The sequence below is a fragment of the Zosterops lateralis genome (assembly GCF_965231275.1).
Source record: "Zosterops lateralis genome assembly, chromosome: 8".
NCBI lineage: Eukaryota > Metazoa > Chordata > Aves > Passeriformes > Zosteropidae > Zosterops > Zosterops lateralis.
In genome coordinates, this window is record NC_139768.1 from 21,270,546 (window position 1) to 21,289,091 (window position 18,546).

The following is an 18,546-nucleotide window of genomic DNA, read 5'->3' on the forward strand; positions in this document are numbered from 1 at the left end:
ATGTGGCCCTGTGGAGGTTTCAAGGAGGTGGCTGAGTAACAGGAATAGCAATTACACCCAAAAAGAAAATTAAAACCATCGTGCTTTTCTGAAGAACCATTCTGTCCATGCATGCTGTAATATCTAACAGACATAAAACACATTCCTCTGTGATTTTAAATATTATTCTGAAGTGCATCTAACCTAGCAATTGAAATCTGTGCAGGAAAGTTGGCTGTGCTCTAGGAACTTCTGCCTAGCACTCAGAGCATGCACAGAATTATACCATTTAAATGTAATCCTCCTGGGAGTCATGCTCGTACATATCTTTGGGTACCAGATTACTAGTTATATATTTATTTCCGTGTTCTGTATTTACTGTCTAAAAAATTCAGCCCTGTGTTCTCAGGGCATTGAAGGCAGAGCCAAGCCCTGAAGCTTCCGAGCTGAGTCACTTCAGATGGCACAATGATGCACCATATTCATCCTGAACTGTGCAAACCAGGAGATATTGCTTGCATTTGAAAATATTGGCAACAAAGTGCATTAACTGTCGTGTGCTCACTGGAATGCTCTGTGCTAGCCTTTGAAAACATAAAATGTAAGAAAAATATGATAATATGAAAAAATCCATAACCTCCTGTCAGACATTGCAATTGCTTGAGTGTTCAGCAGGAGTTAAGATGGATAAAAAGTACAAGGTATAAACCATAGCAATGAGTAGCAGATGAGCTGCATTCAAGACTAATAGATTCTTCATGAAAATGCTGTGACATTTATTTTCTATATTAAAAATTCAAATGCAAGTGTTTAGTATGTCTCATACATATCAGCTCTTTCTATAATTCTGGGACTGGCACAGTTTTGCCTTTAGTCATTTGGGTATTGCTTTTCCATCCACTTTGATCACATTGTGCTTCTGGAATATTCCCACCAGTTATCCTAAGAACTGTGATAACTGAATCTTGTTTCATCTGTCCTAGAAACTAAAATATCATGAAGGAGAATCTCAAATAAAACTGTAGAGGAGGAAACCACCCCACCCCACCCCCCCCCAAATGTTTATTAGCACCTTTAATATAAATATTTGTATTAATCAGAGTCTAACCAACCATCTCAAAAATTGTGGCATAAATATATGTATAATAAACATGCAGTATCTTTTCTTTCCTACACAAAGGAAAGCATTTATCATTCTGGTAACACAAGGGACAGAAAACAATGCCAATTCACAAACAAAACCATCCATGATTTAATATTGTTGTTTTGTCCCCTTAGATCCTAGAATGATAAATATTGTTCCTCCTTTTGTCAGCATCAGAAGCACTTTCATATGTGGAATAAAGGCTCATTCATTATAATCATACTGGGTTTTTTCCAGGTTGCTTTTTCCAATCTGGTTCAGAATACATCATGCCAGTGATACTGTGCCAGCTTTCTTGTGGTTATTCCAAAGCTCCACGGGTACCTGTGATGCTACCAGTTTGATTTTTGTTTATGACTGGGCTTTTTATCATTCCTGTTCTCAAGGTTTTAGAGTCCTCACTGTGTCTGGGACTGCACTACACTGAGAGGTGTACAAATATGCGCCTAATCTTGCCTGGGCATGTAAGTCAGGTCTCCATGGGGTGTGATCCTCTGGGAAGCCACAGGCAAAGTCCGTTTGGTCTCTTATGGTTTTGCACAAAGGAGGATGGAGCCTGTGGACAGCCCCGTGGAGGGGATGGCCCTTCCTTTGAACACTTTCAAGTATTTTCTGTGCTATTTGCTCTTGAGAAGAAACTGTGTCGTTTGTGCAGAGCACAGGAGTCATTCCAGGTGAAATGTCTGTAGCCTCATCCTCATCCCAGCCAGCCAACAGCATCTCATTCTGGTTTCGTCTAGTGTTGCAGTATCTCAATAACCCAAAGCATACCTTGGTTTCAAAATGTGTTTTTTGCAAATCATGTCAGGGCTCTAAATAGACTGACATTGTTTTCAGACAGAAATGCACAAAGGTTAAGCACATTATGTTTTAGAGGAGAGCTGTTGGCTATGGTGTGATGTCACCCTAACTCTCATTCAGTGGTGGCTTTAGGAAACGCAGTCATTGCACTAAACCTAGGCTAACTATCTAATTACTGTATTAGCATGTATTAGTTAATTTGTGTGTAGCACTTTGGAGATAACAAGCTCAATATTTTAATACCGTTTCTCTTCCCTGGACACATCTCTTGTCTTCATTTCTAAACCACTATGAAAAGGTCACTAAACATTGATTTTGTAAATGAAAGCTCTAAAATAGGACTTGAAAGAGCTAATGCTTGGGGGGAGGAAAAAAAGTGTGAAAATTCAACTTGTTTAAGTCAGACCATGGATTTTGGGGCTCAGATTTTTCCTACCAAGCTTTAGATCTCTTAACAATCTCAGAAATTCCATACCTCACTCTGGAGGCTGTTTGTTCCTGCGAGAGGCTCCTGGCCCTACTTCCTCCCCTTGAAACCGATCCCAGTGGACCTGGAGAAGATTTAAACTCCACTGCCTCAGCCTCTGTGGATATTTAGCAGCTCCATGCACAGCTTACACTGGCACAAAGGATAGCTGTATCCTTGAGGCCACCCCAGTGAGGAAAACACACTTTTGTCACTTTTGCAGTGTGAGTAGAGAAAGCACCATTAAGTACATGAAAAAAATGAAAAGTTGCAGGAGAAATGTGCACTTGGTAGCACACAGTTTTTAAAATCTCAAATGTAAATATTAAAACACAAGTGTGACTCAAATAATGAAATAAGGCTGGCTGCATTTAGATTGTTCACAATCTACTTCATTGCCTTTAAAGAGATGTTTAGGTCATATTCAAATGTGAACATCTATTTTTATGTCTCTTAGCACATAATAGATGTCCGTATCTTTCTTAGAAAAGAATTTCCCACAAAAATGAGAAGTCATGGGAAGGACAAATAATATAAATTATTTTTAGTAAGTTTGCAACCTTTTAAACTACTATACCACCTTCTTGCACTAGTACAATGCAAAGAGATGAAAGAAAGTAGAAAGGAATTAGAGTAGTCTTAGTAGCTAACATCAGATTCACAAAGAAAATTTCTGATTATTGGAAGTCTATATACTAAATACTTCATAAAGGCAGTTAAATGGTGTGCTGACTGAAACTCAACAGAAAAAAAAGCAGCAAAAGTAAGAATGGAAAATGAAGAGCTATTTGGAAGGAAGGCATTGGAAAGTAGTATAGGAAAAAGCCAGAAATCCTATCTATTCCTCTTGTTGTATTGTCCAGGCCAGACAGAACAAGCAAAAATCACCTCACAGGGTCACACATCTGGACACAAACCTTACATAGATTTATATGAATCCCTCTTGAGTCTGGCTCTTCCCCTTTTGGGGAGTAATACCTTGTAATTCTGAACTTCACACATTGTCAAGTTCTGTTCCCACCACAGCTTTTGTTTTCCTCTCACCTTTTAAGATAGATGTCATAAAATATGGTATCCCACCTTTTAGAAAAAAGGTGGTTTGCCACTGATTGCCTGCTATTTTCATTCTTTCCACCCAAAACTGCAGCAAACTTTTAATGAACTAATCCTAAGCATGAACCATGATTTTCATTGTCACCTTTTTTTCTTATTCTTTATGAAAATCAATGTTTTCTTATGGCTTCTTCAGAGTCTCGAGTGTATGGTGTCTAATGGTATTGCTTTATAATTTTATATTACACCTTTATGACTTAGGATAATTATTTATAGTTGCAAATCATACTGGAGCAGACTGTAGGAAGCAGAATGGTGTGTTGCACAGCAAAGGGAGAGCAGATTCATGGTTTATTATATTATTATGTTATAGATGGCACTTAAGGGGCTACAGAAGAAAGTTTCTCAAATTGTGGCTGTTCTCAGAAGCTGAGAAGTACAAAACAGGTTTCATTCAGAGCACTCTTGGATCATTATCACTGTGTATATATAGCCATTAAAGTCTAATTGAAATATAGAAAATCAGGAAATAAGAGAGCCAAAGCTAAGTTTTTCACATGTGATCAAAAAGCATATGGGAAAAAATAGAGGGGGGGAAAAGGTCAGCAGTTAAATAGCAAACAGAAGCCTCAATGCAATTTCTGCTTTTCAAAAACAGATGGGAGATTTAGCACAATTGCAATGAGGGAGTTCTAATGTCCTGCTGAAGGTTCGTTTCTCCTTCATCACATAGTAAAAGCTCTTTTGAAAATGCTTAAATGAAAACTAGCTCCTAATCACATCCTGGAAATACAAAGACAGCATGATGCTTTGTACAGCACAGCCATTTTTGATGAAAATATCAGGAACAATGCACAGAATTGCTCTGAATTTTGCTTGCTCTCTGAAAGAACCATCCTGACATTGGAAAACTCCAAGCTCCATGTATCTCTTACCACATCTTCTTGTCCATGGTTTCACTTCAGCCATTTCTTAGTCACATGAATATTGATGAGAATGGGCTGCTGCAGTAACTCTTTGGTGTCAGAATGTGTCTTTTCATTGACACATTCCCTGAGTGCATCTTCAGGGAGCTGACATTGTTGGGAAATGGACTTTGTGAATTTTTCTTGACTGTATCTTTCACTTGGTTTCTGCCTTTTTTTTTCGACATCCATTTAGTAGCATGAGTCCTGTTCAAGAGGCCATGAGTTAGAGATCTTATTTTGTTGTATTAAAGGAAGTGTGCAAATCAGGCTGAGATTTATGGCAGATCCCAAGAGGAATATTTCATAGCTCCTGTATCTCTGAAGGATGTTGATCCTAAAAGGAGAAATATGGAATCTGAATTTGGTGTGCCAGGAGGATCTTTCTCATTTTTTTCCACGGGCATTTAGAGAAACGTTTTAAATGGCTAAAGTTATAGCTTGGTAATCTTTTTTTACAAGAATTGTTGGGGTTTTAGTGTTGCTGGTTGGGTTTTTTTCAAAAAATTTTATTGATTTGATGGGTGAATGAGAGACAATGAGTGCTGCTTGTTGGCTTGTGAGTACACACAGAGGTAGGTGGCAAGCTGTGACTGTGGGCTATCAGTTTTCCAGTTCTTCCTCTCCAAACTAGGACACATGCCTAGGACATATAATATAATATATTTACAGTGATATGCAGCCACTATTTTACTATCAATCTCAGGCATTTGTTGAATGTGTCACACAAGTAGAAACAATGCTCTTCCACTATCATTTTACTGATATTTATCTGTATTGACTGCTCAGGACCAAGTAACTGTACATAATGAAGTGTTTAAAATGGAAACCTATTTCCATACAATTTGACAAGTCTAGGTGTGTAATTTTGCCTGTTATAGTCAGAACATGGTGTTTTCAATGTAAAATAGAAGATTCAGTGAAGAATTAATGAGTAGCTGTGTAGCTTACTTGTCTATACTGGAGTCCCATAGACTTACTCCCAAAGAATTACTCTCTTTCAGTGCAGACCGTAATTGTGGTAGAGATATTTGTACAAAATCTCTGGAGGTTAAAATGGCTTTTTATGGTGTGAGATTTTCAGCCTGTTACCAAGCTTTTCTACTGAGATTACTAAAAATCAATTTTCTATGTAAGCTGATGCTAGATTTGCTGATGGAACCACTCAAATACCAACAGCAGGGCATTTGTGACTTTATTTTTCTTTATTTTCTTTTTCATTGTCCTCAAGCATTAATAGTACTGAAACTACAAATATCCTAGTTAGAGATCATGAGGAGCCTGAAGTTGTCACTTTAGGGATATTCAAAATATGGTTCAAAATTCTCAGCACACTTTCTGTCCCATTGACTTAATTCTGCGTTACCCTTCCAAGATCGATTGTTTTGTCACAGTGACTCCTGGCTATGTAGCTGGGGATGATCTAAATGTCTAATTGGACATCAGCAGAATACTGAAAAACTGGCATTGCTATTTGGCTAGAACCAAATTAGTGTCAAAACAGTGGTTAGAGTGATGATATATTGCACCAGTATGTTGGAAATGGAAAACAAGTCCAGTACTTGGTAAACCTTCGAAAGCAAAACTTTAAAATGAGAATTCTATATGGAAAAGCAGTGCAGATATCATGCCTACTGCTGATTAAACTGTAATCCTATTGAATTTCTGGTGAACTACAATAATTTCTTTGCATGAACCTATTCAATACTTTCTGGTTTAATATAGAAATATAGAAAATCAGGAAATAAGAGAACCAAAGCTAAGTTTTTCACATGTGATCAAAAAGCATATGGGAAAAAATAGAGGGGGAAAAGGTCAGCAGTTAAATAGCAAATGGAAGCCTCAATTTTTTAATAAATAGCAAATAGAAGGCTCAACAGAAGCCTAAAATTTTTGACAAGGGAAAAAAAAAAAACCTGACACCTGCAACATAAAGGATGCAAGAAACAGAAGAAGGATCTTAGAGGATTATTGTTCTAATCTTCTTCCTTAAAAGTAAATGGTAATGTAAGTAGTATTGTTTTATCTCCAGCGTGGGCAGAATTGGCCCCTTTTGGGCCCTTAAAACTATTGTCTTTAAGGTGGTGTGTTTTGTCTTGAGGAGGAGGGTAGTAAAGCTGCAGATCTGACAGTATGTGTTATCACCCAGATGGAACATTAGGGAGGTATTCATAAAAAACTGAATTTCACCTGGCGAGGTTTATCACCCCAGATTTCCTCTACAGACAGAAAGAGATCTGCTTTAAATCAGCCCCTGCCAGAAAGGCCCCTCTGGAGGGAAGCAAACCCCAGACTACTGCTGCCTTTTCTCCTGAGTGTTCTCCTGATTGCTCAGTTGTGTTCCAGCCTGCTCTGTTTCCCAGATTCTCATACACAGATATTCACACATACAGAGAGATATTCTGATTACTGGATTGCATGAAATATAATTCAGCCTTGTAATAATGGCCAATCACGCTCTGTTTATATGGATGATAAATCTCTGTCCCACAGGTGTTCATCCCTCTCATGATGTATAGTGAGGCTTTAACTTTCATCACAGTGGTTAAAGCATCCAATTGCATGAATGGGTTTGGGTAAAAAGCTTTTAAAATGTTATAACTCAAGCTCACAATTTTTTACAGCTTTCATATCTTCATTTTGCTCTGATTTGCATCCATGGTCCAAGTAAAAAGAGTTTGCTGAAGATAGAGACAATGAGTGAAATAATGCTGTACAGGCAACCTCGAGTATGCCAGGCTGGAGGAGACTTTTGCAATCCAGACATGTCTAATTACTGTAGAGGGGTTCATAAACTAACCCCACCTGGGCTACAACTGTGATACTGACTTCTAAAAAAAACAATTATGATTTTGTTTGTATTAAACCAGGTATTGCTAAAAGTAAGTGAAAATAGAGCTTCTTCAGTACTCCAAGTAGACTTTTTTCTCTTCTACAGAAATCGGTTTACAAGACCAAATTAGATTCTGGCATGATTAATGCATCTCACCCAATTCTTGCAGAGGAGCAAATTAGTTTATAGTGATTTTCTTGAAAACAAATTAAACGGCTGCACAACATCATAAGAATAGAGATGTTTTCCATAACATATGGATAAATGATTCAATGGAAGTGAGATGTAATCAAACCGAAAATGTAATCCAAATGTTTCAAATATTACTGTCCATTGTAGAAAAATGTGTAATTACTTGCATTTTAATGCATGATGTGTAATATACAGTGGCAGAGCAGCAAGGAATTAATCTGCATGAGATTTGCACATATTCTAAGTAGACTATTCCTTTTTAGGCGTTTTTATTATCATTCCATTAAAAACAATATGACAAGAAGATTTGGCCTCAGATTGCACCAGGGGAGGTTTAGATTGGCTATTAGGAAAATCTTCTTCACCAAAATGGTTGTCAAGCCGTGGAAGAGGCTGCCCAGGGAAGTGATGAAACCACCATTGCTGGAGGTGTTCAAAAGACCTATGTATGTGCCACTCAGGGACAGGTTTTATTGGTGGACTTTGCAGTCTTAACTTAATGGTTGAACCCCCATGATCTTAAGGGTCTGTTCCAACCTGAACAGTTTAATGGTTCTATTGTTCTTGTGTTCCAGTAGGGCTTGAGTTGAGAAAAGAGAGTGGGAGAAAAAGGTTTCCTATAATCAATGCGAGATTGCTCCATTCCATTACTGGAGTGGGATGGGTCCACTTCACCAAGGCACTGTTTGAGGCCTCCTGGAGTGCATTGTCAACTTCTCCTTGTCCATATCCAGAGAGGCCAAATGCGCTGTGCTGTCTCTTAGTCACTGGCAGGCTGGATGGTTGAAAGGCAGCAGATGTTGCGCAGACCTGGATTTCAGACCAAACTACAGATATCTCACTCTGAAGGGGAAGGAGAGTGGTCTGACTGCATTTAAAAAGAAAAAAAAAAAAAAAAGAAAAAAAAAAAAATCACTACTGGTCCTGTGGAATACAAATATTTCACACAAATATGTAGAGCCATTTCCTTTCCACAGTGAGAAAATTTGAGAAAGGCTGAACATTTCTTCAAAGAGCCTTTATTGTATAGTCTGGATTTCCCACAAACTGACAGCAGGTAATTTATAAGTCTATTCTGGGAATAAGAATTTCTTAGTCCCTTATAGATAGCCCTTATTGCTAAATAGCAAAGGTGTAATAAAAAGGAGCATGACATCTTCTCTCTACTAGTGTGTGGCTATTTAATTCCACACTATCATTATTTAGTTTATTATTGTTATGGTTTAAGCTCTGTCTCGTATTTTACTTATTTAATTAAGTTATATGCAAAAGAAAAGGAAAACATACCTCCTGGCCTCTTGGCTGACTTCCCATCTTGCAAAAGTTATCACTGAAAAAAAAATGATGGGGTTACTTGCCCAAAGTAATTTCCTAGTTCGTTTAGTTTGTTTAATATATCTTTCCAAAAGTAAGAGCAGTGTCAACTTAAAATACACATTCATACACCGAACAGGAAGAGAAGCCCATAAAAAGACTGTGAATTTGAGGTGCTGTCAGCTTGTCCTTTTAAAAATAATCTAATTCAAAAAATCCCCAACCCATTCAATATGACAGGCTCTGAAGACACTTATTGTTCTTGGCAGACGCTTATGATTATTTTTCTCTGTGACTAAGTCTGCGATCTCTGGATACTGTCTAGGCACACCTGCCAGACCAGGAAACTCGGATACACATGAAGGATTTGACTATTTTCTGACTTGGAAATGAACTTAGATCTGTTGTGTTCTTCTAGCCATATACAGTCTTGAACTTCAGATGACTCTTAATTTTCCTCCTGGAAAGTGCTAGAGTATCAGGTTTGTACTTGCTTAGGAGAGGGCTCTGTGTATCAGATTTTTAAATATCAGATTTTGTTCTGGTTCTGTTTTACATGCCTTTTGGATATCTCCCAACAAGACTTGATCCATAGCAGAGGAGTATGCAGCACAAAGAACAGGCTGGCCTTTTCAGCCATAGAAATTAAGCCTGAGTTGGTCTGCTTGAAGAGAGTTTGGTTGAGCACACAGGAACAACCAGGATATCATTAAACTATTGCTAAACAACTAAATTGGATATGACTATTTCTAGCACTGTATCTCATGGAAAGTGAGAGAATTTTTTTCCATGAGTACTCAGAAACAGTGCCTAGTAACAATCTTCTAGAATGTTATGTTCTTCTAGAATATTATGTTCCCCCACCATTATAGACATGATAATGAACATATCTTTTTCTATGAAGAATAAATGTGTGCATTCCATAAACATTATGGTGAAGGGGATCTGTTTCTTCAAATTAAGAAGTAGGTGATACAAAACTTCATTATTAACTGAGGGGGTTGTATATAATTCATGTGTGTGTGTATTATATATATAATTGTTACATAATGACATATTTATTATATATACTTCATAAGTTTTGTGTACATATGCATATACCATTAATTCACACGATATTCTTATCAAACAAAATTTTATAGACTTGAAATATTTATAAATGGCAGAATTCATTCAAATTCCCTACATTAAAACTGATAGTTTTATTGATGAACATGAAATTGCCTTCACTGGCTTTACCATGTGTTGGATGACTTTCATGAGGCACCACACTCTGTGATTCTCATCACTTGGTGTATCTTCAAACAGCTCAGATCCATTTCTATAGATTTCCATGGGTGGTAAGTCTTCCACAATGGCAATATTTTGAGTAAGATTCTTTATAATAAAAGGAGTCTGTCCACTATGAGGTGAACATGTACAGTCATGCCAGTCTTTAAAGGATCCACAAATGGAAGGAACACAAAAACTTGTGGGCACTGGAGGGTGAAGCCATGACTTTAATAATGTAGTGTTTACCCAGTCTTTTCTGTTTAAGTCTCTGTATGGCAGCTGGCATTTTATTTTCATTGCTTAAAGTCACCTTAAACAATGACTATAATTTTGGTTAAAATGTCAAACAAATCTAATTGATCCACCTGACTTGTAGTTATTTTATTGTCTTCAGGTTTCTGAATGTTCTGAATCTGCATAACAATGACGTGTAGAAATTTAATCAAATGAAGACATCTATCCAAATGTTATGTCTGAATAATGCATATTTAAATTGAAAGGCAGCATTTCCAGTTACCTGCCTAAGCACAAACCTGAGGTCATTCTTTGTTCCCTTACTTTTAACAAAAGAGATAGTAACAATTCCATGCATTTCTCATTAAAATGAACAATAGATGAGGAAAAAAAAGGTTTTAAATATGCACGCTATCATGTAAGACCAATTTTTTCAATGTAGGGATTTTTTTTTCTACTTTTAGAGATAGTGTAGCCTTACATCAGTTCAAATGTAGTTGTATACAATCAGAGGAAAAATGTTTAAACATCCCAGCATGGGTATTTCCATTTAAATCTGATTACAGTGAAATAAAACTGTAGCTATTAAAGGTTTAGAAGAACTACAAATACAAGCAGTAAAAGAAGACAGTTAGTAAATGAGGTAGTAAAACATTTCAGCAGGGCAAACAGTTTATAGCACTCAGCCTTCCTGTAGCAGACTGTGCTATTCACTACAGACCCATGCACTGTTCCCTGAACTGCACTTAAACCTGCAATTAACCTTTCACGCCTAATGAAGCTGTTTTCCTGCAAAATTAAAATATATAGTACTGCCTGTTTTTACAGAGACTGGGAGGAGAGCATCTCAGAATGAATGACTTTTTCAGATGCTCTTGTTTGAATGCAGGATTAAGGGGCTGTATGTATGTAAACCGTGAATGCACTTTTCAAGGTAATCTCATTTGATTTGCTGTATTTTATCCCTCTACTTATTAATAGCTTTGCACTATTGTAAAAAAAACAGAAAAGGAAAAAAATTCACACCCCAGCAATTTCATGATTAGAGACTTCCTGAAAATAAACTGTTACCATTTAACTTCCATTAGGAAAGACAATAGTTCTGCTAAAGATAACCAAGTTCATATTGCTTCCTCTGGTGTTTTCCTCGTTGTGAATGCAATTATCTCTTACAAAAAAATACTTTCCACTTATAATTTGACTGGGTCCATTTCTTAATACCTCATACATACATGTCCTTAAAACAAGCTAGAGGTTGTTTGAGCTGCATAGAACTAGGTCTGATGATTTCTAGAACATTTAGCAAAAAAACCAACTAAATTTAAAAGTAGGGCTAGTTTCACAACTAAGATTGAATTTCCAGAATTTAGAGGTGACCTGTTGAGTCTCTATGTGGGATCTTTACCGATTCCACTGTTCTTTTCTGCCATGCTGCTCAAGAGTCAGAAGCAACCATGTACTGATTTGGAAAATAGCAGTTTGGATGTTAGGTAGGATATTTAAACAGCAGCATTCACAGAAGCCAGGTAAATGTAATAACTTAGGAGTTGAGGTAATACATCTAGAGCACTGTACAATTTACAGTTCCAACTTCAGTGACTGTAAATGTATTCACATTTGTTATTTAGAGACAAAAACCTGTAAAATCAAGGGAATGTTTTGGGTTTTTGGGGGGGTTTTTTGTTTTGTTTTGTTTTGTTTGTTTTTTTTTTTTTTTTTAATGAATATTTAAGCCACAGCACTTCCGTCTGTTTTATTTTGATGTAAATTCTCCTTGCTCAAAGTGTCTGTGTACAAGCTTGACTTGGTAAATGAAATTCCTTTAGACTGCCAGTCTGAAATAATGAATTGTTCCCCCAGTTAATTGTATTGCTTTGATAACAAGGAACTATGCCGGGTGTAAAGAACATAATAAATGAATTTCATCAGATGATTTGTATGGCGTTTTGACAAATGATCTTCTTGTAGTGACCTGATTTTAATGGTATTCTATCAACATTCCAGTACATCCCAGTATGCAGTGCTAGAGGATTCCTTTTTGTTCATTGTTCTATTAAGTGAGGTTAGCTTAATACATCCAAATATATTTTACAATAGCTTATTAAAAAATCTGTTTGCTAATGCTCTCTCTGTTTAGCATAGTCCCTAAGCCTAGCTGTTGAAGATGGGATGACATTAAGCAATCATCAAAATGTTATTTAGGTTTTATCCCTGAATTTGCTAATACCAGATACTGCTTAAACTTGAAAGGTGCCTGAAAGGTTTCAACAATTTAATTTGTCAAAGTCCAATTTTAAGCATCACTGGTTCATGCCAGGAAATATTTGTGTATGTGAGAAAAAAACAACTTGATTAATCTTGGCTCTTACATATCCCAAAATGTATCAATGATAATTGTACTTAGTGTTTTACAGTATTGTGCATTTTTAAAAAGCTGGATATACATTAATCAATTCTTGCAATTTTTTTGTGACTTAAGAAAGGTAATGTTACCAGTGTGCAATACTATAGATTTTTCAGGATACTGGAAACCTGAACGAAATGTGACCATATACCTTTTATTATGAAAGAAGACTGTTGCAACACTTGTTAGTGAAAAACAATTTTTGCACAATTTCTTAGTAGATCAGTGCTGTAATGAAGGATTGCATGAAAAGTATTGCAAAATTGGATTCTATGTAATAGATAAATTGAGTTTGATATTGGCTTGAGATAAGAAAGAGAGACTGCCTGTTAAAGATGGTGGAAAGTATTTTCAAAGGTTTCCTTGGAGAGTGGTGGTGTTATTGGTTGGAGAATGAAATGTTTTGGGCAGCGTGGAGAACCAGCACCGTCCTTACCTACATTTTGGGTATATGTAGATGTGTTTTTTGTGGTTTGTTTGCAGTAAGACATATAAATGATGCAAATACTCCTAATCCATTTGATTGCAGTATCACCTGTATGAATTTAAAAGCCTAGAACTACCATGTATTAAGTGTGTTAATTGCAGCATTTTAGAAGTCACTAATTTATAGAAAGGATGCAGTAGCAACCAAATGGAAGAGTAAATTCTTAAAATATTTGCTTCTTAGGTCTAGAAGGGAAGCTGAATGAGGAGTGGCTGAGGTCACTTGGTCTGTTCAGCCTGGAGGAGACTGAGGGGAGACCTCAGTGCAGTTACAAGTTCCTCATGAGGGGAAGAGCAGGGTCAGACACTGATCTCTGCTCTGTGGTGATCAGTGACATGACCCAAGGGAACAGCCTGCAGTTGTGTCAGGAGAGGTTAAGTTGGATATTAAAAAAGAATTCTTCCTCTAGAGGGTGGTTGGCACTGGTACAGGCTCCCCAGGGCAGTGGTCACAGCACTGACAGAGCTCAAGAAGGATGTGGACAATGCACATGGTGACATTCTTAGTATTGTCCTGTTCACAGCCAACAGCAGGACTTGATGATCCTTATGGTCCTTTCCACCTCAGAATATTCTCTGTTTCTGTGATTCTTGAGCATGCCAGTCTGTGCCCTTGGCAATACCCTGTTAAGATTACAAGAGGTCATGAAATACCAACAAATTAACCAGAATCCAAAACAGAAGAATTTTGGTGAGTTGAAAACATTTAGAATTTACCCAGGCCACCATGGTTCACTACTTGTTTACAGATCTGTGCTTTCTAGAAAGATATTTTCATATGTTTTTGTGGTAAATTTTAACCTCTGAATATTCACCAATTAAAGAGGTATATATATATATATATCAAGCAAAGGCAAATGTTCAGGGGTACAATGTTATCCTAACTGCAGTTTCTGTTTCTCTCTTATTTTCTGATTTGATGGTTTTATCAATTTCTAAATGCAATGCATGTACATTTAATATGAGAAAATTCATGTCAGAAAGCTTCTAGTCCACATAACCAGGAAAATGGTCATAAAGAGAGATCATGCTTAGATCACACAGCAAATCAATGAGAGACACACATGGAAGTCAGTTCTCCTTATTTCCAGTCTGGTGTCTTACCTGCATTTTTTGCCTTCCACTGTTTTTTCACTGTTACCAAGTAGCATTTAAGAAAATGAGAACCTGTTGTCTGACTTTGAAATAAAACTGATCACTTCTGGGAAAGTACATAAACTTGGCTTGAAAGAAACCATCACGCTGCTCTGGAATTCTTCTCAGGAAAGCTGAGCATTAAATTTTGTTTTTCTCTTTATTTATCTTGCAGGTCTTGCAATTGCAAGTGCTCTGATAGACATTTCACAACAGAAGCCTGCGGACTGTAAAGATAAGAGTTCAGGAGTCAGAAATCGAAAACATCACCTTTCAACACGTCAAGGAACCTGTGTCTGAGAGTCAAAAACTGCAATTGTATATTCTGTAATGTTTTCTTTTTAAATGGCTTCCATTGAAAGCTCTACTACAGCCTCAGTTTTTATGGAGGCAAATCTATGAATGAACACATGAGGTACTGTGCTCTGTTATAGTCACACAGCCTGCTATCCCCCAAAGCAGAACAAACTTGTGGTAGGTATGAATATGTTTGATGAGCTTTAATAAAATGCGTGGATCCTGGTATCAACAAAATACAAAATAAAATACCGAGTATTCTTAATCCTGAACGTATCAGAGCAGAGTAAATCCTTGGACAGAACAAGGAAAATTTTACTTTTTTTTTTATTTTTTTTTTTTTTTTTTGTAATGTAGAAGCAAATTGTATAATTGAAAACTGAGCAAATTCCAAGAAACTAAAGGAAAATTTTGTATAGCTTAATGTAACAATGGGAATTGTACAGTTCTTTCCTTGTAATTGGCATTAAGGTTTTTTTCCAGCAAGCAGGAACTAAAGAGAATCATTTGGATTTAGGTGTTTTTTTATCATTGCCCAGAAGAGTTAGGCAGCTTTTGATTTAGCAAAGATATATCCCAATAACACCACATGTAATATCTGAAAGATAATTCTGCTAAATACTATGACTTGAGCATTTAATGATTATTTTTCTTTACATTGAAAAAAACCTCACAAACATAATTTGGAAGAAGAGCAATGGGTGGGCCTTCTTTTCTGTACCTCAGAGTTTGTCCTGAATTAGGGGTATTTTACAAAGAGGGTCCTTCATGCCAGCTAAAAGATCAGCAAAATTTATTGAGCATGGAAAAGCTGCTTTACAGTATTTTTTTCCCAAGAAGGTCTCCAAAACTGTAAATCTAAGGAGAGTTGAACATGCTGTTATTCAACTTGCTCCCTTTTCAATATTGAAATTTGCTAGTTTCTATATATTGTCCTGACCTGTAAGCAGAAGAAATTAATCCCAGTGAGCACTTGGGCTCTTGTTTTTATAATAAAGTATGGATATTTTTTTTCCTCACAACTGCAGAATTCCATCTCATTGTCACTTTAGCACCTGTTAAGGAACTACTCTATATAAATAAACAAATAACTGTTTAAAAATCCAACTTGCTTCCAACATTAGTTGTCAAATCCCACAACCAGTGTGGAACCTCACGCAATCAGAACTCACCGACAAAAAGCAGATGAAAGAATTTCCTCTGTAAAGGATTTAAGTCTTTTGGGGGCTCAGTAACCACAATAGTTATCCTGGCGACCAGCTTTAATGGCCCTCGGTATTTTTATTTACTCAAAATTCATGAGCATAGAAAAGAGCAAGAGAATGCTAAGGGGCAGGCAGCAGATGTGTCATATTCTCATTTATGCATTACACACTGACAGAGTGTAATATGAAACCAGTAGTTTTGTACAAGCTTGTTGAAAGTATAGTTTCTCAACTCCAAATTTGCCACCATCCTAGTACAGGACAGTGATACAGAGGTATAAATGTCTCATGTAATGATAGACTTTTGGTAAATATGAAAGATATAAAAAAAGATAATTGATGTTTACTACTATATCTGTATTTTTTATGTTCTTTTTATTTCAGAAAGATGATGACATTTTACTGTTTATAGTTGACTACATAGTTACTTGCATGCCATGGTGGTGCAGTAGCAGTAATAAAGCCCTGTTGTGAGTTGTGTTTATTTCCTAAAGCCATTCATTCATAGAAGTACTCAGCTTAATTTGGATGAGGACTAAATGTAAAAATAATTATTAAAAAGGAACAATTGTACAGTATGTAGTTATATCTTATGCAGGAGTATTAGGTTGCATCTAACCATGACTGCTCTATTGTTTTGATAAATTATGCACTTATGAATTATGGTATAATTATTTCTTATACTGGCATGATTGTTTCAGTATTTTCATATCTTAAAATAAGATTATTATCTTAAAATGATGCCATCACAATCTTGTGACTTTTATTGCCTATTCTGACCTCATATAACCTAAAACTTTAAAAATTCATTTTTAAAGGTTCTGTTGGGGACTTTAAACCAGTGCTACTTAGCCTGGTGAAAAAATTGTCCTTTGAAAACAACCCTTTCTGCCAGTTTTTAAAGTTAATCTGTTCAGGTGAATATAAACCGATGGGACTGGTTTACATGATGCATACACGTAGGAAAAGGAAAGAGCCACTTGACTGGAATATATTCCAAACTCTCTATTACCCTCAACCTAAGCATTTCACATCAGAAATGTTCAGTGTGTGCTTTGTGAATGTACTGGGAACCCCATCCACAGAGAGACCATCCAGTCCTGTAGGAGAGTTTTGACTGTGCTCACCCATACAGGATTACATTCCTCTGTATCTCAACCAGAGTTTGAAAAATACTTGAAAATCAGGTGTAAGTTTTAAAGGGATTAAAATATTTTATTGTGACACCGAAGATAGGCAAATAGCGATCAGCCATTTTACTGTGTTTTCAGCTAAAAATGTTACTTTGCTGTACAAGGAAAGCATGTTTGTCATGGGATCATTCAGCATTTCCCTTCACTCTGAGAATTTTTTTTCTGAAGTATCTTTCTTCTCCCAGGATCCCTGATTGCATGCAAATTAGTAAATTCTTATAATCATGAAGTAAATAAAAATACTTATATGATGGCCACACGTGAAAACAAGAAGTTTGAAAACACGTTTTATACCAAAGCTTTCTTTTTGGAAGGTATAAATGGCATGAATGTCTGATAACTACATTTGTTAGTTGTTGACAAGTGCAAACCTTTTGGTAACGACCACTGTACAGCAGATGAGAAGTTTTATGAACAGTCCCATTATGGTTGTGTCAAGTAAAGGCCATATTTTTTTTAAACTATGTTCTCAAATTAAACTTTGGAACCTTTTCTTAGAGTCAGAAAATGTTGAATGGCCTGTTTTAATGTGATTTATATTGGATGAAAAATAAATGAGTAAGTGCTGTTCTGGTAAGTAAGCCCCAGTGAAGTTCTGATTGTCAGGATTCAACCTCCCCCTCCTCAGGCTGTGGATTCTGCTGAGGGAAAATCCAGCAGCTACAAATTACTGTTCCAAATATGAGATAGCCTGTCCATGGTAACATGGGTTTAGTACTTCAGTTCCTCTTTCTATTTCTGTATTTATATAAAATCCTGAAACTACTTAAATCGAATTTGCACACTTTGGAATATTCGTTTCTATTCATTACATTCCTATGAAATGTAATGAAATGTTCGCTCACCTATACCAAAAAAAAAAAAAAAAAAAAAAAGGTTATCAGTATGTTGCCACTATTAAAATTATTTAATTAAAAAGGTCAATTTTTTGGCATGTTAAAGTATGAATTGCCATTAAGGAACATTCAAATTCATCTGATTTGAGAATTTTCATAGCTGACTGCTCTTTTTATACATAGAGTTTTGTCTCATCTTCCCAAATCAAAGACATTTTGACAATTTCAGATTGGGGCTTGGAATTTGTTATGTGTAAAATCTGCAGCAATAATTATTTTCTAAATAATTTAATTATTTTCTAAATAATTTAATGTAGAGGCTGGAATCCTGATGGTGAGAATTTTAGTTTGGGATCACTTTAACAGATGTTCAATCTTCATGCAGAATAACTTTCCTAGTATTCATATAAATTATAAAATGATAATGTACCTAATTTCATTACCAATTTTTTAAAAAGCATCTGAAAGGTTTCTTGACAATAAAGAAAAATTCTCTGTTAAAGGTAATTTACAATCCCTCTTTTTTATAAACAAAGTTGTCCTGTTTAGAATGTTTGACGTTACTGGGGAAAATGAAATAAATTAACTGTATTTTTTCCACTCTCTAAGGTGCAGCATTACCTGAAAAACTGTAGTTTGCTGATACTTACTTCAGAATAAAGTATGGAACATCCAAGTCTATCTTAGGTGCTGGTAACAAATAATAACAAGCCCAGTGGTATCTGCAGGTGGCCAGAA

At 36.2% G+C, this 18,546-nt stretch overlaps 1 protein-coding gene across 2 annotated transcripts in view; it reads left to right on the forward strand.

Moving 5' to 3' along the window:
- The window catches only part of ATRNL1 (attractin like 1), a 442,299-nt gene extending 423,955 nt beyond the window's left edge, over nucleotides 1–18,344 (forward strand). For both annotated transcript variants that reach the window (XM_083866025.1, XM_083866026.1), the window contains one exon: nucleotides 14,453–18,344. In XM_083866025.1, the coding sequence (XP_083722151.1) occupies nucleotides 14,453–14,577 (125 nt within the window). In that variant the 3' untranslated portion in view covers nucleotides 14,578–18,344. The remainder of the gene's footprint in view (nucleotides 1–14,452) is intronic.
- Nucleotides 18,345–18,546: the final 202 nt, after the last annotated feature.